The sequence below is a fragment of the Silurus meridionalis genome, chromosome 4, assembly GCF_014805685.1.
Source record: "Silurus meridionalis isolate SWU-2019-XX chromosome 4, ASM1480568v1, whole genome shotgun sequence".
NCBI classification, from domain to species: Eukaryota; Metazoa; Chordata; class Actinopteri; order Siluriformes; family Siluridae; genus Silurus; species Silurus meridionalis.
Genome location: NC_060887.1, coordinates 16075840 through 16097962, shown reverse-complemented (window position 1 = coordinate 16097962; position 22123 = coordinate 16075840). Strand labels below are relative to the sequence as shown.

At 40.2% G+C, this 22123-nt stretch overlaps 1 protein-coding gene and 1 long non-coding RNA gene across 4 annotated transcripts in view; one reads left to right on the top strand and one right to left on the bottom strand.

Moving 5' to 3' along the window:
• LOC124384384 overlaps positions 1 to 3179 on the top strand; it is a 6192-nt gene extending 3013 nt beyond the window's left edge. For both annotated transcript variants that reach the window (XR_006925389.1, XR_006925388.1), the window contains exons 2-3: positions 1 to 1283; positions 3041 to 3179. The exon at positions 1 to 1283 is cut by the window's left edge and continues 1012 nt beyond it. This is a non-coding gene — a long non-coding RNA (uncharacterized LOC124384384). The remainder of the gene's footprint in view (positions 1284 to 3040) is intronic.
• On the bottom strand, positions 1353 to 21915 carry LOC124384378 (potassium/sodium hyperpolarization-activated cyclic nucleotide-gated channel 3). Of its 2 annotated transcripts, XM_046847154.1 has the most exons (11): positions 20933 to 21915; positions 20089 to 20758; positions 11188 to 11506; positions 10712 to 10822; positions 8889 to 9050; positions 8006 to 8224; positions 6872 to 7018; positions 6531 to 6771; positions 6077 to 6241; positions 3919 to 5314; positions 1353 to 3705 (listed from the first exon to the last, which is right to left on the bottom strand). In XM_046847154.1, exons 2-11 carry the CDS (start codon positions 20709 to 20711, stop codon positions 2961 to 2963), a joined length of 4128 nt encoding a protein of 1375 aa, XP_046703110.1. In that variant the 5' UTR covers positions 20712 to 20758; positions 20933 to 21915; the 3' UTR covers positions 1353 to 2960. The 2 variants fall into 2 exon arrangements, with proteins under 2 accessions (XP_046703110.1, XP_046703109.1); XM_046847153.1 differs by having other exon boundaries at positions 1353 to 5314.
• Positions 21916 to 22123: the final 208 nt, after the last annotated feature.

Genomic DNA, 22123 nt, shown 5'->3' with positions numbered 1-22123 from the left:
ACACAGTCCACACCTCTCTAGGGTTACTTTTAGATGCCAAAAAACAATTATCTTACTAATGACTGCTGGCACAAGTAGATACTAATGAATGTGCCTGTGCATACACCTCACCTCTACCAGTTGCAGTGCATTTCCCAATGCCTTGCACTGAAGGAGGCTTTGATAAAAAGTGATCTGGTTGCAAGTTCAGCAAGGCCTGAGGGGTACTCATTTGTGTATTCACTGAAATATGGTACGTTTGTGATCGATCAAAGCTGGTCTGCGGCATGTTAGGGAACGGGCTACCCTTGAGTTCAACCCGCTTCCTCTTGGGCTTTAGCTGACACTCTGCCACACCCTGTTGTCAGAGTTAACTGACATTTTTTGCTGTTGTGTAGTTATTTATATTTGTCATGTCTGTGTACAAATCAGGGATCTGCATATTTCATGTGAACATATACCTTAACGGACAGAGAGGAGAGCGGGTAAGGAAAAATGACAGAGACACAGTAAGAGAGGAGGGGAGAGAAAGAGAGCGAGAGAGAACAGAGAGAGAGAGAAAGAGAGTGAGGAAAGAGGACAAAGGTGACAGGAGAGAAAGAGAAGAGGAAAGAAGAGAGAATGGAAAGAGCACAGAAAGGGAAAGAAGAGTAAAAAGAGTCAGGAGATTAGTAGGGACTTGTTCATTGTAGAAATGATTTAGTGGTAACAATTATGTATATAATAAAACATGCCAGTGATTTACATTAAAATGTGCTCTATCCAGTGGTGGTGTCCCAAGAAACTAAATTGATTTGTGGAGGAAAAATATTCAATATTGTTTTATGTTTATTGATTTTTCATATGGTGTTTGAAATGGCAGTGAATCAATATTTAATTGTCCATATGGCCGAGCTGATGTCCAATACATAACACTCTCACTCTTTATATTGCATAAATGTGGGTTTATTCTGTGTGTTATTACTAAAATGTAAATGCAAGATCTGTTTATAAAGTTAACTTAAAAAATGTATTAATATGTAAACTCAAAGTTATTTAAATGCAAGTAAATGAGAAAGAGGGAATGAAAATGTCTAATCTGGAAGCAATGAAAAGAAACAGGCTGGTGTATATAAAGATAAGAAGCAGCCTCAGTAATAACAAACCTCAGGTCAAACAAACTTCAGGTTGGACAGCGTGTCACAGTGAGTCTGTCTAATTCCTTTTTGTATCTTTCATCAAGGGTCCTTCAGCTCACAACCCAGAAACTGATTAAAGTCCTTCAAGAAATTAGGAAACATAATGCTGAAGTGCAAGATAAATGTGTAAGTGTATGTTATGACAGAGAGAGAGAGGAAGAATCAGGGGGGTCTTGCAGCATGCTGATTCTAAATTGTCTTTATTTTTTTTAACATCATCTTATGCACCATCATTCACTTTAAATTACATCACCCCCCAACTCCCCCATACCTGCACAAACCCCCACATCCTTAAGTGACCACCACCACAGCAGCTTATTTACACCCATCCCCATCCTTAACAGAAAAATAAAACCCATTTGGTCCGTAAGTGCACACTCTATAGGCAGCCTGGTTTTGAAAAGAGAATGCTAATTGCACCAACACATACAACCACATTGTGTGTGTGTGTGTGTGTGTGTGTGTGTGTGTGTGTGTGTGTGTGTGTGTGTGTTGATCATACAGATGGATATGAATGGCACTGTGCCCATGTTCACTTCCTCTGACGTTAAGATGTTTGTGATATTGTTGTGAAACCATTCAGGGAGTTAAACTTGTGAAGCCTAGTTGCTAGGCAACCGAGACAGATGACCTTGCTTTTGCTTTGGATGAGACTAATGAATTAGCCTACGTGTAAACTAAACTTTTCATGTGTTTTATGGAGACAGTGGAAAGACATTGAGCATGGACATGAGATGGAATCATCCAGAACATCAATAATTGCATTAGTGCTGATAAATTAATAAGACAAGACAAGAATTACACTAAATTTACACTTTGTATTACAACTAACACTTATGTGAAATATCAATGTTGTATCCCAAATTGTTTGGATATGAACATAATTTTAACTGGTGAAGAACTGAAACATCTCTTCCTCCACAATAAAAGTGTTATTTATAGGTATATATGTTATATATAGGTGATTCCCTCAAGCAGTTCTCACACAAGGCATGGTGATTTTTCCAACTGGTAAAGTCCAGTGTAAGCACTAAGAAAAAAGAGATCATGTTTAATCTGATCACTGCTTTATACATTTTACTTAATCTAATTACAGTGGCTGAGAACACTTAACCACTTAACCAAGAGAAGTGGACTTGGGGAAGTGTTCCACTATTGGAACAGAGCCTCAGAGTGTTTCATAGACCAACAGTGAAGCTGTTATATATACAGAGCTGTGTGGAACTACATCACTGCACACCATAAACACAAAGAATCACAGTAGTGTGTGTGTGTGTGTGTGTGTGTGTGTGTGTGTGTGTGTGTACAAGAACACTATAGCTGCACTGTCTCTAACTAACACCAAACACCTGAGACGAGACACTATGAATGAATTACTCCTAATTAGTACAGAAATATTTTTTTTACATTTTGTACCTAATTAGTACAGACATTTATATTAATAGTCATTATTGTTATTTGTATAATTATTTATATTATATTACACTTTGGTGAATAAAAAGTGACTGAAGGGGACAGAGCTGGAAAATAATGTTTTGTCAGTATATTGCTTTTCAGGTCAGTTTTGTTTTCATTGAAATTTTAAGAAATTAATGTAAATAAGGGTTTGTTTCTGATAAGTCATCATCCCCACTCAATGAGCAGTTGACATTCAAATCACATTTATATGCTCTACTCAGTGTTCTATGTATTTAAAGCAAAAGATATGACATGCTTTTTCCAGCTCTGCTCCTTCACCTGCTGCTTATAATCACTAATGTTATAAACTCTAATCTATCAGCTGCTGCAATGATCTATGACTCTTTACATGTTAGCAGGAAACTTGTTTCTAAGTGCATCAGATTTCCTCTGTGATGTAACTGTGTCTGTGTCTGATTTCCCAGACTTTGAAGACGCGTAGGACGCCGTGTTTGAGGCCCCTAAGTCTGAAACTGCGGTGGCAAGTCCTGGTGAGACACAAAGTGGGGTAGAAGATGCCGTAGGAGACTGTGGTGAGGAACAGCAGAGGGTGGAAGAAGGCTGTGGAGTTTGGAGAGTGGATGGAGGCTCAGTGAGTGGCATTGATGCTGAAGATTGGGATGCTTTTGGGATTTGAAGTGTTGAAGAAGAGGCATTTTGTGACAGTGATGGAAGCGATGAAGATGGAGTTTGTGTTACAGTTTGGTTTAGGACTGGGCTTATATTTCGGGATTGGGCTAGAGGTGGATTTTGTGATGTAGTTTCAGGAGAAATCTTAGTTTGTACAGAGGATAGAGTTTGAACAGAAGTCAGGGTTTGAGCCATGGTGGCAGTAGCAGATTGGGTTTGATTCAGCATTTGGATTGGGCTTTGAGTGAGTGGAGACCTGGCTATATTTTCGTGAGCTGACATTTGCGTGCTGTTGATTGGAGTTGGAGGTATTTGTAGAGTGGCTAAAGGTTGGGGCAGAGCTGGCACAGATGGTGGAGTTTGAGGTGTAATCTGGGTTTGAGTTTGGGCCATGATTGCAGCTTGGGTTTGCAGGGGGCTTTGGGTGGGTGAAGAACGGGATGGAGAAAGTACAATCGGCATCTGAACAGAGGTTCCAGTTTGGGAAGAAGGTGCAACAGAAGTTACACTTTGGGTCTGATTTGTTATTTGAGGCTGAGTTGTTGAACTTGGAGTCTGAGTTGGTGTGTTTGTTCTAGCTTGGGTGTGAACTGAGATTGGGGGTGGAGGTTGAGTGTGTGTAGGTGTTGGAGCAGGTGTATGAATAGGGGTTGGGGTACGTGTGTGTGATGGAGTTGCAGTTGGAGTAAAGGATAATGGAGAAGGTGGAGGAGGAGTCTGAGAAAGTTTTGAACGGGGACTCTGAGGCTGAGAAGGGGAAGTGGGTGAGGGCTTACTACTCTGAGTTTGGGGAGAAACAAAAGTGGGGTTAGAATTTGTATCTGAACTAGAGAAAGAAGGGGAAGGGGGCGACCTTGTAGGGGCAGGTTTTGGATGCTGGGTTTGAAGCATCAGTGGGGCAGAAGAAGCAGGGCCTGAGGCTGGAGAGACATGAGCTGAGGGGTATGAAGTATGTGTTTTTGCAGGAGAGGAGCCAGTGGGAGGGGGTGTGGCCTGTGTGGCTGATTGTGTGTGTTTGAGTGGAGAGGGTAGGGGCAAAGATGTCTGAGCAGGTATTTTCTGCATTTGTGGATTGTGAGAGTTAAGCATGCCTGCACTACCCCCCCACACCAATGGAGCCTGTGACATCACAAAAGGAGCAGTGAGTAAGTTTCCCCCAGAAGCTTTTCTATGAAGTGGAGGGTGTGGCCAACCACGATTGGGAAGAGTGGGCTGAGAGGCAGAAAGCAGACGTGCCTCTTGTGTCAGACGTCCCAATGAGGGGAGGCCCTGAGTGCTACCACCTCCAACATGACGCATTAGAGCTTCTTTTGCTCCAGAGAAAGGCGTCATGGTTTTTTGAAGAGTTAATGTATTAGCCCCTCCCATTACCATAAGACTTGGTTCTGTCTGAAGACGGAGGTTGTTGTGCAGAGTCCTGCTGGCCTGCATGGGGACAGGGACTGATGACATGGCAGTGCAAGGTGTTTTGGTGACTCCTGCTCCACCAATAATAGGTGGCCCTGCTGTCGAAGGGGAAGGAGTTGATGTAGTAGAAGTGTGGCTTCCACGGGGGGTTATGATAGCACTAAGGGACTGTCGGGGTGGCAGAATAGGGGCACGTGGAGGTGAGAGGGGGCAAGAGGAGGGAGAGGGACAAATAGGAACAGGGGAAGGGCAAACAGGTAGAGGGGTAGGGCAAATTGATAGGGGGGAGTGAAGAAACATGCCCTGCTGTTGCTGCTGTTGTTGCTGGAGAAGAGTAATGGCAACATTTGAAGCAGCTGCTGCAGTTTGTAAGGGGGCATGGACCAATGGAGCCCAGATTACTGGCCGTGGGTGTGATGACATAACTCCAGTCACAGTCCCTCCTGCTCCACCAATCCAGTTACCAGTAGCAGCATCCTGCATGGCTGGCATGCTGTCATGTTTAACAATCTGCTGCACTAAAATGCTGTCACATGATCCTGCACCTCCACGGCCACTGCTTGCTCCACCACCAGTCCCAGGCCCACCACCACGGCCCAGGGTGCTGCTTGCCACAGAGCCACCCTGAGATGTCTTTCGCAAGAGGATGGAGTTCTTCTTACCTGTTGTACACAAATGAAAATGTTAATAATAATAAATACATTTTACATTTCTTTTATATAATTTATTGTAAAAAGAAATTGAGCTAAGATTAAAAAAATATAAAATGTATGTAAGATGTACAATGATTTATAGAACTTCCCAAAATCACCACTCCAACACAACATGCATGATTTCCTATTATTCCTAAACATTTATTTTTACCTATGATTTTAAAAATGTAACTGTAACTTCTTCAGAAGAGGATTAAATTTATATGTTGTAATTAAATGGTTACGACATTGGACTTTGGATTGGCAGGTCGCAAGTTCAAATCCCAGTACCACCAAACTGCCACCACTGGGCCCTTGAATAAGGCCCTTAACCTTCACCTGCTCAGAGGTAAGTCACTCTAGAGAAGAGTGTTTGCCAAATGCCATAAATGTAAATATGGGATCCTCTGGTTATTTGCAGTTGTATAGGTACTCTAAAAATTTATTGCTGCCCCTGATAAAGCAATCACATTCAAAAAAGGGCTTATATATGATTTTATATGTCTATATCTGACCTTAATGTATATGTGATTTTAGGGCACATTTCTGTGCTATAGAATTTAATAAACTGAATTAAATAAAGCTGTAATTATAGGTATGATGTACAGACACAAGGAGAAAAACCTAATATAAAAAGTTGTTAAAATGCACAATGATAAAATATTTCATGTTAAAATCATGTAAGCATATAAGATAAAACAAAAGCACAACTAAAAGACTGGTTTTAGGTACCAATGCGGTTTAGCCGGTCAGCTGCGACTGTTTCAAATGCCCGTCTCATCATCGGGTGTTCCTCTAGAACCTCGTTAAAACTGTCCACACTTAGAGAGTAAAGACGACAATATGTATCTGCTCTCACACTTGCTGTCCTTCTGCCACGGGTCAAGAGACAGATCTCTGTAACACACACACAGTCATAAAAGCCATAAATCATTTATTTCACTCATACATTTATTTCTACATTGTGTTCACATTAGTGTAGACCACTTGCTTATCCAGTCAATCATATACATGTTATATCAGTCATCTTTTCAATATTTATGAATCTGTTCAATTCTGTTCCCTTTTTAAATTTATCCTTCAATTCAACAATCCAACAACTAATTTACTTTACACTTACCAACCTTTTTATTTTTTTATACATCTATTTATCCAATTAATTTATTAATAAAATAGACATATTCACCTCCAAAATATGATCCATCGCTGAGTTTGGTCTCCTTGTTTCCCCTGGTGAGGACGCTTACTCGTCCATGCTGAATAAAGTACATTTTTCGACCAATGGTCCCCTCACGAATTATAAAGTCTCCAGGCTGAAATACCTCAAAGCGCAGCTTTGTGAGTACTGCAGTCACGAAGTTTGGATCAGCGTTAGCAAACAGTGGCATGTTAGCCACCAAACTGCGGCAGTTAAAGCTCACAATTTCCTGTTTATAGAGAAATATTACAGCAATAAATCCTTCTTTAAATAGTGTCTTTACTTGATAGAACCATCTGTGTGTATGTGTGTGTGTGCAAGATACTGACCTCCTTTAGTGGGTCACTCAGTTCCCCTAGGATATTCTCCTCGTCAAACATTTTGCCCTGATAACGATGTTCATAATACTCGTGGATCTTCTGTCTCACATCAGCTGGAAGTTTGTGGAAAGACATGTACTGTTCCACTTGCTTATACTGTAACACACACACACACACACACACACACACACACACACACACACACACACACCAGTTATTTAGGTAAAATAAATCTATCAATCAAACAATCTATTCCTCCATCAATCCCCTACACCCACAAACCACCCCCTCCCCTTCATTCAATTAAACTCTATTTGTTTAATGTATTTAACAATGAACATTCTTCCAAATCAGCTTTAAATATTTTATATATAAAAATGTCTATTAATAAGAATTAATAGATAAATAATAATAATAAATTAGTTCATATATGTTTATCCCAAACGAGCAAGCCAAGGTGACAGTTGCAAAGAAATATGAAGAAGATATATATCATACTATATATTGTGTGTGTGTGTGTGTGTGTGTGTGTGTGTGTGTGTGTGTGTGTGTATATATCATTGCTGAAGTTATCAACTATTTACTGACTTACTGGTTTATGCCAATTGCACCCTGAGCCATCTAATCAAACATTTTTTATTTTTTATTTACAATACAAATCCATCCCCATGGTTCTTGAGTTTGACCCTCCACAATGACTTCATGGATGTTTTGACTGTTCATGTGGAACCATCCTCAGCAGCAGCAAATAGTCTCGAAATTAACAGAGAACTCCATCCATAGGTAGAGGTCAGAGTGAAACGTGCTAATGGAAAATCCCTCTGTCCATTTCTACATCCCTCTGTTTATTCCTCAATCCATTCCCACACCTACCCCTCCACTTAACCTCTCACCCATCCATTCATCAACCCCTCTGTTTATTCCTCCATCCACCCCCACACCATCCCTCTATAAATCCCTCTATTAAGTTCTTTATCCATCCCCACATTAATTTATCCCTCAAGCCTTTCAGGATAAGAATGGACTTTCCTGTATTACAATATCCAACTATCCAAAATGTGTATCTGTGTGTTCAATTATTCATATTTTTTTTCTATTTACTATTTTAATTGAAATGTGTTTAATTCTGCTCTTCACTTATACCTTTTCTTGGTACTGTCTTCGTGAGGAGTCCAGTGACTGGATGAGAGCAGTGGCATGGCCGATGAACATGGCGTAACACGTTGCTCCTACGATCATGCTAAGCATGGTTAGCCAAACATCAGTCATTCCCTCTGGAGCCTGAGCACCATAGCCGATACATAGCATGTGACTCATCGCCTTAAACAGAGCGTATGTGTACTGCACTCCCCACGAGTCATTCTGCACAGTGAATAGACAGATAGACAAGCAGAATAAAACAGAAATAAAAAGTGATACAAAAAGCGATAGGCGGGAGAGAGATACAGGAAGAAGTCATGAGTAGTATGAGCATACAGTAAGTTAGTGAAAATTAATTATTTAATTAGGAGATAGTTAATCAAATTATCAACTGTCAGCTGTGATGAATTTACCAGTTACCATTTAACTCCCTCCTCTCTTTCTCTCTCTCTCTGTCACTCACACTTACACTCACACACAGTGAGAATTTCTGGGCATCTCCTACCTGATAACCGTTTCTATGACAATCACAGTGGAAACGCTGCCCTGGCATGATTTAGCAACCACACTGTGTTGTGTGTGTCTGTGAATATGTTATTTTTTCACCTCCCCACAAAAACCAATTAACAACTAGACACACACACACACACACACACACTATTTACAAATTCTATAATTAAACACATACTTAAAAATCACATTACAATCACATACTCTATAACCACAAACTCTTCAATCTCTCTTTCTCGGATACATATAATCTCAGACACGTTCAATGTGTCCCTTTACCTGCTGTGCTGACAACATTTGTATATAAATTATGTGTCTGCAACCCTGTGGGTGTAAAAGCAACACCCCAAACAAACACATATGCACACACACTCACCACCATATTGTTCTTGTAAACCCAGCAGTCGGTGGGGAAGTCCTGCAGCATGGGGACAAGGAACTGCAGACAGCCGTCCCAGTGGCACAGCAACAACATCATCCCGATGAGATTAACAATCCGCACCATCGCACTAGCCAGGTCATACGTCATGTGGAAGATCTAATATAATTTAAAATACAAACACAAACACACACACACAGCATAACAGACTTTATAAAAAGGGTGATTATAGGTTGTGTGATGACAAAGTGTGTGTTTGCATTGGGGTGTAAGAGAATGAGGGTTTATAGAGTTTATAGAATGTGTGTTTATAGAGTGACTAGTCAGAGTGGTTAGCATGTCTGAGAGAGAGAAAGAGAGAGAGAGAGAGAGAGAGAGAGAGAGAGAGAGAGAGAGAGAGAGAGAGAGAGAGATGTATGTATGAGAGACTATGAGTGTGTGGCTACTATATATATGTGTGTGTTTTTGTCATAATTGTCAGCATATGCCATTATAGATTATCATTAAGAATATATATGGGTGCCGTCTTTTGTAAGTATACTTTCTATATATTTGGTATATCATTAACATTAAACTTTACACTCAAACTTAATTTCCCATCAGACACAACAGCCTTCAAGCATGGACATCTGTCTAGCATTCTTTACATGACAATATCACATATATTATTTATACATATCACATATCACATGCTGTACACCCTCAAACTCATAACAAATTGACTTGTTGCTCAGTGCTACTTGTTGTTACTGTTTAGATATTGTATATTTTGCAGAACTGAGTGGTGTCTGTCTGGGGGAGGTAGACAAAATCTTTTGCGAGAGTGCCAAGAATCTGCTACTGTAAATGTATGCCAATGATACAATTAGATTGCAAGAAATCCAGAGAAGATTCACTAAAGATTAACAAACCTTCTTAGAAATGTATGACATCAGTATTTCTAGAATTGACTGCATCTGTGATTGACATAACAGACTACTGAAGAAAGAAGTATAGAAGAATATCTCTTTTGAAGAGAAATTCAGAGCAGGTCAAGAATCAGTATGAGCAGTATCTGCAGGTATGTCTAATTCTCTAAAGTGTTTTTTAAACACACTGTTCCTAATTAAACTGTTCTTAAACACAAGCTGCATTAATAATACGCACATGTATTTTTATATAAATAATGCAAGAATCGAATTACTAAAATCATGACACACTATACAATTTAATAGCAATGCTTTAATGCACACAATGCAGTACTGTAGTGGTGTCATTTTACGAGATTAAAAACCCCATTGGTGGAAACACCACGCCACTTTAAGGTCACCACACCTGAATTATACAGGAGTTTTCCCCAATACAATACCCCAACAAAACGCTGCTGACTCACTCAATTTCTGGATGTCAGATCATATTTAATGGCAGATACCCATCTACTCACACAGATACAGGAGGCAGTTTATTGTTAATGATGATGGCCTTTTCTGATTGGTCATGTGACTCTACAGGCCCTACATGTAAATTGCAGGTGTATGGGTTTTATATAGTTGGGCTGTACCACACAGTCAGAATACACAGTAACAAAGTCAACACACAAAACACACAATGGCCCTAGGCAGGTTCATACTACTTTTCCCCAACATTTAATATCCATACATCTGTGAATGTGGCCTAAGGATATGTTTTATCCTTAGACCAATGTTATTAATGATTGGGACAGAATGTGTGTGTCCACAGTTATACCTTGTTTCTGTAGACAAGTGTATGACAACATCTGTGGGGAGAGCCATTGAGGCCTAGTTTGTTTCAGCTACTGACGCTACTGATGATGATCTCACCTCCTCCCATTGGTGGATGTATCGGATGAGGCGAGACAGTCGGAGCAGGCGCAGCAGGCTAAGGATTTTTGTAAAACGAACAATGCGCAGAGCTCGAGCTGTTCGATACACCTGAAACACAAATTCAAAGCTCATTAAGGTCAGATGACACTCCGCTGCTCAAAAGTCATCACCTCAAATCAAGTCAGAGTTAACAAAAGCTTTTGTACTGTTGTGGTTGGTGTGTATAAAATTCAGACTCTGTTGGGTATTATAGTTTACAGAATTTTCTCCACTTCAGTTCACTTCAAGTTTACTTTGAGAGTGCACTATTTTGTGACGAATGTGCAGTTGCTGAGACTAGTAGTGTTGAATGATCACCTCTTTCCTGTTAATTAATGAACTGATCCAGGAATTTACAATATACAGTAGAATATACATTTTAGCTTTATAATGATAGATGTGAGAGATGTGTGCATGTGTGTGTGATTATGAACCTCAGAATCTAGGCGCTCTTCCAGGTCCACCATGAGGAAGATGTAGTCAACAGGGATAGAGGAGATGAAGTCAACAACAAACCAGCTCCTTAGATAGTGGCGACGAATAGCTTTGGGGTCAAGCATGATCTCAGTGCTGTCCTCCTTCATAATGCCAGTTCTAAAGTTCAGCACCAGGTCCACTAGAAACAATGTGTCTGACACCACGTTAAAGATGATCCATGGTGGAGTGTTCTCATCCTTAAAGAACGTGATTCCCACTGGAAGGATGATCAAGTTCCCCATCATCAACAAGAGCATTAGGAGATCCCAATAAAACCTGAACACAAAGGTAATCAAGTTAAAGTGCTGCCAATGAATATAGTAACAAGCATACTTATAAAATGAAAACATTTAATAAAATTTTTATTAAACATGAAAAAAAATCTGTATTTCTAAATTACATCGTTTCTTACTCATTTCTATGCAACTACACTTAAAATACAATAGCTAGCTATAAGAAAAAAATACTATTTCAGACATATGATCTTGCTGTGACCTTGAGCTTGTTTAAACTAATTCCACAAAATACTCAGTTAATGTATGTTACATAACTCCAAATTTAATCTGCAATTATTCAGCGTCTTATTCTTGAGATATCTTATTCTGCTAGCAAGAATTTCGGATGAGCGAGCACAGGAACCAAGACAAATGAATAATGACATAAGAGAGCAAAAACAGACACTTATACAATATATATTATCAATGTCTGAAAGGTCCTAGAGAATGCATGTTTTTAGTTTAGGTTTTAAATTCTCAAATGTCTGATAGGAGTTTATAAAGAATGTTTTCACAGCAACAGAAACCTGAAAATATTGTATACATTTGCTCTTAATGAAATGTATATGAGTACTCCACGTACAACAGAACCCAGACTCTGCATCATTGAACATTATTTGCTCCCACAAATCCTCAGCAATGTAACGGCCTTCTTATTAGTGCTCATTAATCAGACAGAGTCTTAGTGTTTAGGTCTGAAAACTGAAAACCTTTTAGATTAGAAAGAAAAAGGTCTTTTATATATATATATATATATATATATATATATATATATATATATATATATATATATTTGTTCTCCCAGCAGTTAAAGGCATAGATCTGGAGGGTTTAGAGTTATAGAGTGTTTTAATGAACTGAGATGTTTGGATGCTGTTGCCCTAACACTCTCATGCGTTCATTTATGTTTGTTGATGGTAGAGTGGCTGGATATATTTATGCCCCACGGGGCCCTCGTGTCAGTGTTACCCTCTGGCTCTCTTTTTTAGTTATGCTGTCGTAGATAGTCTTGTACTTTATTCACAGTGTGCAACTTGAACAACTACAGGACAAAGAACACATAATAATGTATTTTCTTTCTCTTTGCCAAACATGGCTGTCAACCTAATTGCAAAGTAAATATGCAGATAGCTGATGGAAAACTTGTAGAATTTCATCGAAGAATGCTCACTAAAATGTATTCCACACTCCTGTTCTGACTACTCTAATTTGAGAATGTTGTCACATATTGTCCATTTACTCCTTATTTGTTTATTAGCAGTCATTAATGCAGGCTTTAGTATATAAGTGAAATGAGCTCAAACTGAATGACCTGTGAACCAGTCATACTGGGTAAAGCTGAATAGATTCATGGTGGTTCTGAGCCATTAACCAAACTTCAGTGCCCAATAGTTTAATAGTTCCAGATCACAACCATCAACATGCAGCACATTATAACTTTTAAAAAGACTCTAACTGTAAATTGTGGATTAATCTGTAGCAGTGGTAACTACTACCAGTAATAGTTTGTTGCTTCTGAGGATGTTCCCATATGGGTAGCCTAAAGTTTGCCAAAAGGTAATTATGGATGTTCACACCTGGATTGCATAATGAGTGCAGATGCTCAAAACTATGCTCATATTTATTATACAGTGGATAGCATCATCTGAATATCATGCACAAAGTAAAACTTAAATTAAAAAAGACCTTGATACTTATGAGATTTCAGTAAACAAAAACAGTTAGCATTGCTGGTCTCTATGCTAACAGTTGTAAAATTTGTAAAATAAAGATTTATGTTCTTGATTCTTTTGTTTTCTTCCTCTTAAAAGTTTTTCTTTGCCTTGTTGCTGACATGTCATTAGAGAAATATTTAAAATCTCTCTCTCTCTCTCTTTCCACTTTGTATATATACACAGTGCATTTGGAAAATATTAAGGACCCCCTTTTTTAATTTAATAGGCTGCAACCTGATACTACACTTGTTCAAATGGATTTTCTTCTCTTATAATCTACACTCAGTACCCCAAACAGACTAAGCAAATGTAGATTTCTCAAAATGTCTAAAATATCACATGTACCTAATAAGTATTCAGACCCTTTTTTATTATTAATCCTCCTGCACCATCAGGCACATCGGGCAGCAAGGGCCTGATGGTTTACTTGCTGTTTCCACAGCAGTTTTGCAGTGTTGTTGCTAGCCCAATGCCCACACTCCTCCTTTTGCAGCTAGGCTTGGGACCATCCATGAATACTTTATCCCCATTCCCACAACTGAGCAACCATGGGTGGTTAAGAGCCTTACCCACAGAGGCTCAAACCCACAACCCCAAGATCCTATGCCTTAACCACTAGGCTACCACCTTCCCCATTCAGAACTTTACTCTGTACTAAGTTGAAGCACCTTTGGCAACAATTATGGCCTCACGTCTTTTTTTGTATGACACAACAAGCTTTGTATACCTAGATTGAAGGATTTTCTGACATTCTTCATGGCAAATCCTCTCAAGCTGGTTGAGGTTGAATGGGGACCGTTGGTGGACAGACACTTTCAGGTTTCTCTAGAGATGCTCAATATGGTTTAAGTCAGGGCACTGGCTGGGCCACTCTAAGACATTCAAAGTTTTCCCTAAGCCACACCTTTGTTGTCTTGGCTGGGTGCTTAGGGTTGTTGTTATGTTGGAAGGTGAACTTTCAAACCAGACTGAGGTCCTGAGCCCTTTGTAACAGGTTTTTATTATACCTCTTTACTTTGCTCTATTCAGCTTTCCCTCCACCCCGATGCAGAAAAACAGTTCCACAGCATGATGCTGCCACCACCATGCTTGACTTTTAGGTCGATTTTTGGCAGGTGATAAGCAGTGCCTGGTTTCCACCAGATATAACGTTTAGGTTAATTGAGGCCAAACTGTTCAATCTTGTTTTCATCAGACAAGAGAACCTTGTTTCACACAATCTAAGAGTCTTTGAGGTGCCTGTTGGCAAACTCCAGTGGTTTTACACTGAGGAGAGGCTTCTGTCTAGCTACTCTGCCATAATTCCCAGCTTAGTGGAGGGATGCAGTGATGGTTGTCTTTCTGGAACTTTGTCCCATCTCCACTCAGGATCTCAGTTCAGAAAGAGTGACCATTGAGTTCTTGGTCACCTCTCTTATTAAGGCCCTTTCCCCCCAGTGGCAGTGCAATCAGCTCTTGGTTCCTTGAGTCCTGGTTGTGCCACACTTCTTCCATTTGAGTACTAGGGAGGCCACTGTTTTTGATATCTATAGGCAGTTCCTTTGACCTCATGACTTGGTTTTTGCTCTGATTTGCATTGTCAGCTGTGAAAGCCTCTATAGTAGGGGTGCCCAATTCGTCAATCGTGATCGACTGGTAAACCGCAATGGTAGCATGGGCAGATTGTGCCGTTAGAGAAAAATTATCTTCCAACACACAGGTCAAACGGTCAAACTTGTGTGAGTTACTGCAAAACTCCAGCAAGCTAAATGACTTCACTAATTTATGTCAGCCTTTTCCCAAATTACTAATGATCATTTGGAGGTCTGCTTGAGGCAGCTACTATCCAGACAATACAACCCTGGCTGACTTCATTCAGTGCAAGTCATCAGAGTAAAGAAGTAATTAAATGTATTTATTGTGCCATAAGGGTTCAGGCAGTTATGCAAGGTATGACAACATATTTATATGGGCATTTTAAAAGTAGCTTACAAGCACTACTACAATAATCTACTGAAAGTATATATTTTTTATTATACAATTTAAACATTTGTAGTACCAGGCTGCAACATATATACATACGCACACACACACACACACACACACACACACACACACACACACACACACACACACACACACATATATACCTTAGTGAATTCATCTAGACATTTTGTCACTTTAATACAATAATGTATTTTTATGAAATTTGTCATTGAAAACATAGTTTAAACTATTATTCCTAGTGTTCCTATACATTCGGTCACGCTGCAGATTCCTGATTCATGTTTTAATACACACAAATTGCAAAGGTCATATTCTTGACCTTATTTGCTGCTCTGGTGTAACTCATTCCAACTGTCTTACATTGGTCTTGCCCATATCAGATCATAAGCTAATATCATTGTGTTAACTTAATGGTTGCATGGATCTATTTGCTCTTTCTGATGGATTTACCAATTTATTTAGGAGAAATGCCTTTTCTGATGATTTGGTCTCTCATTATAACAATGGGCTACACAATGTGCTTGATACTCTTGCTCTTTTAAAAAAATGTGTCTATTTTACTCATTCTGCACCTTGGTTTACACCAGAACTGAGACAGCTTAAAACTAAGGGACTTTATGCATTAAAACTGGACTTACTGTTCAAAAAGATATGTATACAGATCACATGCTCTAATAAAAGAATGCTCTTTTAACTGCTAAATCTGAGTCAGATGAAGGGAACAGGAGATCTTTGTTTAATACAGTAAATAATAGACTATGGCCTCCTGATATCCTTCCTTCTCACCTTTACGCTAATGATCTATGCAATAAATACATGCCATTATTTAATACAAAAATGGACAATATTTATCAACAAGGGACTCTTTAGAATAATATAGCATGTGAATTGATGTGTCTGCCTTCCCATGATTCTCTTCTGTCTTTATTTTATTGTTTTGAACTTCCAAGTCTTCTACCTGTCATTTAGATCTTCTCCCCACTCACTTTGTCAAAGCCTGCTTATCTTCTCTATCTGGTATAGTAACTGATATCATACACTCTTCTCTCACCTCTGGTGTGGTTCCTTAATCTTTTAAGGCTGCTATAATAATTGAGAAGACTTGAGAAATTGGGCACTGATGCTAATAATTTTGCCAATTTTCAATTTAAACTTTCTTAAAAAAACTTTAACTTAAACTTGTTCCTCAAGGCTTTGTTTTGGGCCCTCTTTTATTCAACATTTACTTAGTACTTCTTGGTCATATTTTTATGGCATTAGTTTTCATTGCTATGTGGATGACACTTAACTCTATTTGTCCTCCAGGCCAAATTCTACTCTTCTTTCCTTTTCTTTTTAAAATTTTTTAGAAAAGATTAAATCTTGGTTATCATGCAATTTTCTCAAGCTGAATTTTAACAAAACAGTGGTTCTTCTGTTTGACACCAAGTCCAATTTGTCAAAAATTCAATTCAATAGTTTCTTACTTTCTATTGAAAACCCTATAATCTTCTCATCTTCTCAGTTTAGGAGTCTGGGTGTCGTCCATGATGATATATTGTCTTTTCGAAGCATGTGAACAATATTACTCAGTCTGTGCACTTCCATCTTTGGAACATCAGCCGTTTTCTTCCGTTATTCACATCCAATTCTACAGCTATTCTTGTACATTTTTTTTGGTTACCTCACAAAGTCCTTCATAAACTTCAGTTGGTCCAGAACTCAGCTGCCCGTAATTACTAGAACCTCCTCCATCGAGCAGATCTCCCCTGTTCTTTATCATCTACACTGGCTTCCTGTCAAATATTGAATAGAGTACAAGATTCTGCTTCTGACTTTTAAAGCTCTTCATATTCTTGCACCCTCATACCTCTCTGACTTGCTTTATATCTACACCCGAAACTCGCACTCTCAGATCATCCCTCGTTGTACCTTCTGTCCGTTTAGTCACTATGGGGTTTAGGGCATTTAGCTGGGCTGCTCCTCATCTCTGGAATTCTCTTCCACAATCAATACAAGAAAGTGACTGACCAATTTTAAATCATGCCTCAAAACTCATTTGTTCAGATTAGCTTTTCTGAGTAATTTTACATCACTGTTGTTTGATTTTATGATTTCACTCTACTGTACGGTGTTCTTTGTTTGCTTTGTACAGATGGCCATGGTCTCTATGTTAGCTGCCATCTCAGATGTGGCCATCTATGTTCATGACACTGTACATAAACAAACCCACTGCTGAAAGTCATAACAAGTGACTCAACAGAGCCTTTGCATGCCTATCCAGACACTAGCTGCTATTCTCTGTCCTCTTTCAGTCACCTGTTGAGTATGTGATGTTCTGTTTGTCAGCACATGGCATCAATCCATTCCAGGTAGGTGCCATTCTAGCTTTTGTGAACCCAGCTTTGTTGCCCAGCTTGCATCTTTCATTCCACAGCTTTTGAAGCTGTGTTTACACAAATGCATTCTGTTGTAGAGAAACCTGTTGCTGTCACTTCCTAAGCCCTCAGACCAGAACTGAACAGAGCTGAACAATGGTAATCTCTAGGTGAGTGTGAGGCTTTGGCCTGCATCTGGGACTGCAACAAATGACAATTGTCCCTTTATGACCATCTTTTTAACTGCTTCATTGCTCTTTTCCATAACTAGACTGTAGCCCATATTTTAACAATTTACCTTTGGGATCAATAAAGTATTTTGTGCTGATTCTGATATATGGGCAATATTAAATTCAATACATTTTTATTTGTATAGCGCTTTTAACAATGAACATTGCCTCAAAGCAGCTTTACACAGATAATGTGGTGATAAAAATGAATAAGATGATCAATAGACATACTATATATGCCATAGACTCAGGATGCACCATCTTTGCCAGTGCAACTATGATGTGAGGTTCATACAAGGCTTGGAAAATGTTGTGGCCAACCTGCACTCTCACTGCAAGTCTTGCAAAGAACTCTTGCACTTTCATTCAAGGTGGCGAGCTTAACATGGCCCCTTAGGAATCGGATGCATTTTCTCAGGAGCTGAAATGTTGAAATGTGGTACATAGGCATCTACCCAGCTTTCCTCATGGCAGGCTGGGAACTTCATTAGCCTCTAGACAACTTTCTTAACTTATATGACTTACCATACAATAAGAGCTTCTGTTAAACACTGGCAGAAGCAAATAAAACAGTACTTTGACCAGTCAAAAAGGACCTTAGTCTGGGTTAGAATTTGGAGACCCACAACAACATGGTCTTGTACTGGTCCTACACTCTTCAAGTTAGTCATTAGCTGGACCTGACCACCTACCTTTTCAATGACGAGACAAGATGGCCCTCCAGCCATGTCCAGAAGGTGCCTGTGTTAACACACAGTAACTTGAGAAACTAAGAAACCACAGTCTTTGTTGTTCGTAAATCTTTTAGAAAAAGTACAAGCTGGAGAGGCAAACAGATTAAAATCTGCTTCTTAAAACTTAAGCAATGGCAAGGGTTTTAGAGCTCAACTAACAAAATGTGTTCAGTATCACTCTCTATTAAATTAATTGTACAATTGTTTTACATTTTTTATGAGCTAAAATCGTCTTAATCGCCCACACGTGTGTGAGACATCGCAGAGTGTGCAATGAGGTGTTCATAGTAAATGTGACACAGAATATCATGAATTAAATATCACTTAAAGGCTGATAGAGTAAATGATGTGTATTTCAATTCATACACATTCATGTCTTCAGCACCACCCATATTATATTATAATCATATTATACTGTTTCCATGCTGTTTTGCACCTCTCGATTACTGCTCTTGCTGTTTTTTTTACAACATTGTGTTTATGTTTACAAATACACTCCTATTTATAATTTTCTTTTGCACATTGTACTGTATAACACATTATACAGTAGGTTTACTGGTCGGTGCTATTTTGTGTTTTGTGTATATGTCCCAAATTGTCTTGTATTGTCTGATGCACTGTTTACACAAGGTTACACATGATGCACTTCATGTGACTAAGAAAACTTACTTTAGTCCTTAGCTCTATGTTCTCTTCTTTAGCTCTATGTTGTGTGATGTAGCTCTATGTTGTTTTATGTAGCACCAGGGTTCTGGAGAAACGTTTTACTGTTTATTCACTATATATGGTTGAAATGACAATAAAAGCTTCTTGACTGTCACAAACAGTCAACTAAAGAGTTCCTAAGAGAATCAGAAGAACTGAAAGAACTGAGCAAACACTGAGAACATCTAAATTATTCATCTGTATGAGTAAGTAACACTTAGAACACACCTCAGTAAAACAGCTTTACTCCAGACTACTCCAGACTCTAAACCTGGACGTAGAGCTTTGGCTTTTATTAGGTGAGCCTGGTTGGCTATTGCTTTAGTCTCATTTGCATACAATGAAGTTCTCAGATACAGCCAACAGGAAAGTGGCCCACATTAATAAGCTTGTGAATTTCAATATTTTAAAACACTTTTAAATTCTATTAAGGTTTAATATGACCCAGAAATTCCTCTGAATATGCACATAAACACACGTATTAACACACACACTAACACACATTCTTTTCATTTTTTCTGTTCCTACAGTCTCTTTATCAGTCTGTACTTAAATATTTGCTCTGTCACTCTCATCCATCAGCTAGTACAGTTGCACTAATTCATCTGTATCTACATATTTCACTTCCTTGTTCTCTCAATTAATAACGCCCTCTAAAGTCATTACTATTACACTTATCTTCTGTCTTTCTGACTTCTTTTTGTCTCTGTCTTTCCACTCACTGAGCCCTTAGTCTTTATCTTCCTCCCCATATTCATCATTCTGTCCAGCTATCCACTGCATCTCAACTTCCCTGGTTCTGGTTCACACTCTGTCTTCATACACTCATCCCTCCCCTGTCCTGTGTCCACTGTACCTGAAGTCACTGTATGGGTGGATGATCCAAACACCGGCACTCTTCAGTCGTTCCTGTTCGAGAGCGACAGCTTTGTGGGATCCAAACATGCGTAGTGAGAACTTGTTAACTCCAGGCTGTAACATGGCCCCAAGTTGCCTTTGCATAAACGTTGACTGGTTTGAGTAGCTGTAATACTCCTCTCCATCCAGTCCCGGAACAACCTCTGGACTTCCAGCGGCTGTAGTTATAGTGGTGGTTGGCTCCACCCCTCCTGAGGCCCCGCTTCCAGCAGCTACCACTACTACTCCAGTGCCAGAGGATGAGGTGGACGCAAGGGCAGCACGGGATGCCGCAAACCCCACAGTACGTGGCCCGCCAAATAAGGGGGCGGAACTAGGTTGGCCAGGTGTGGTGGGCGTGCCTGCAGCCGTGCCAGACCGGAACGTACCTGTGCCATCTCGTGATGAGCTCATGACGGATGGGCGGCGTCTTGGGGCCAGCTCACCATCCAGAGACGCCTGAGACAGACGGAAACCGGGAGATGGTAAACTTCCCTTACTGCGTCGCTTTGTGTCTCCATTACGTAGAGGCCGTGAGTCTGATGAGGGCCCTCCGACTGTTCCGCCCACTGCTCCATCCATGGTGCGTGAGGTCACACACACTGACCTGTTACACTGCCTCAGTAAAACTATAACACACACACACACACACACACACACACACACACACAGTCACTGAAGAGTCTAGACACACAAGAACGTGACCTCGCGTGCGTGTCGTTTAGAAAGGTGAAGTTCACTCGCTCCTTTCATCCTGTGTTGAGAGCGCGCGCCGCGTCCCCTCCGTCCTCCATGCTGCTCACCTCAACGCCCTTGGAGCGTCATTTAGCCGCGCGCAAATTTCTTTTCCGTTCTTCATCGTCATCCCCATCTTCATCATCGTCGTCATCATCATCAGCAGCAGCAGCAGCGTGTCTCCGCGGGGTCATCAGCAGATAAAGCCCTCCGTTAACCCCCCCCACCCTCACCCCCCCTCTCGCGTGATCACGCTGTTGCTCCTCCGGTGGGTGCCGATGACTGTCCCTCCGTCCGCGTGCTTGTTTTGTTCCGCCTGGTTTAATATGGCAGCGGGGCGTGTGTCCCGTTAGTGTGAGTATGACAAGGACATTTGATCCGCGTCAGAACAGATGGATCAGGGGACACCCGCGCGCACTGATTCATACTGACACACTTTCACGCGCATGCACGCGCTCACATTAACGAAGTGTTAAGAGAAAGAAAAAAAGAAAAAGAAAAGAAACCATAAGCGCGCTCGCGCTCCTAATGTTTAACGTCGTACTACCCAAAACCGAACCGGCGCGCGAGGAAGAGAGTTCACTGCACGAGCAACAGGACTTCCGTCAGACAGTGACACGAGACATCAGCACGAGCTGAAGGTGAAACGGAGCGCGAGCCGGAGAGGTCTGCTATGTCTCGCGCTCTATTGTATCCGTGCGCACGTTCATCCTCCTCAAGACATCAAAACGCGCGCGTGCAATCCGGTCAGTGTGCAGTTACAAACCCAGCCCCGGGTTTTTTATTATTATTATTATATATAGATTTTTTTAAATGTATTTATTAAAAACAATTTGTATTAAATCAGAAGTCTTTCTATAGTCAAACCTCCACGTGCTGATGATTAAAATTGTCCAGATTTCCGGGTCTACTGCTTCACTACAGTGCGTGCAAGAGCGAAAGAAAGCGCGAAACACACACACACACAATTACATAAATATAGAAACACACAATCACACAGTCTCTCACACACACGCAAGCAGGCTGGAGCTCGGCGCCCCGTTACCATGGCAACCGCATCCTCGAGTCGGGAGCGCGCGCCGCGCCAATGTCATCCAACTAGGTAAAAGAGAAAGAGACAGAGGGCGGGGCTTCCGCCGACAAAGGACGTAAGATCAGAGAGACGGACACAAGAACGAACCACACACACATACACACACACACACACACACGGAGTTTGGGTTGTCTGGATTATCTCAACTGACAGTTATTTAAGAAAT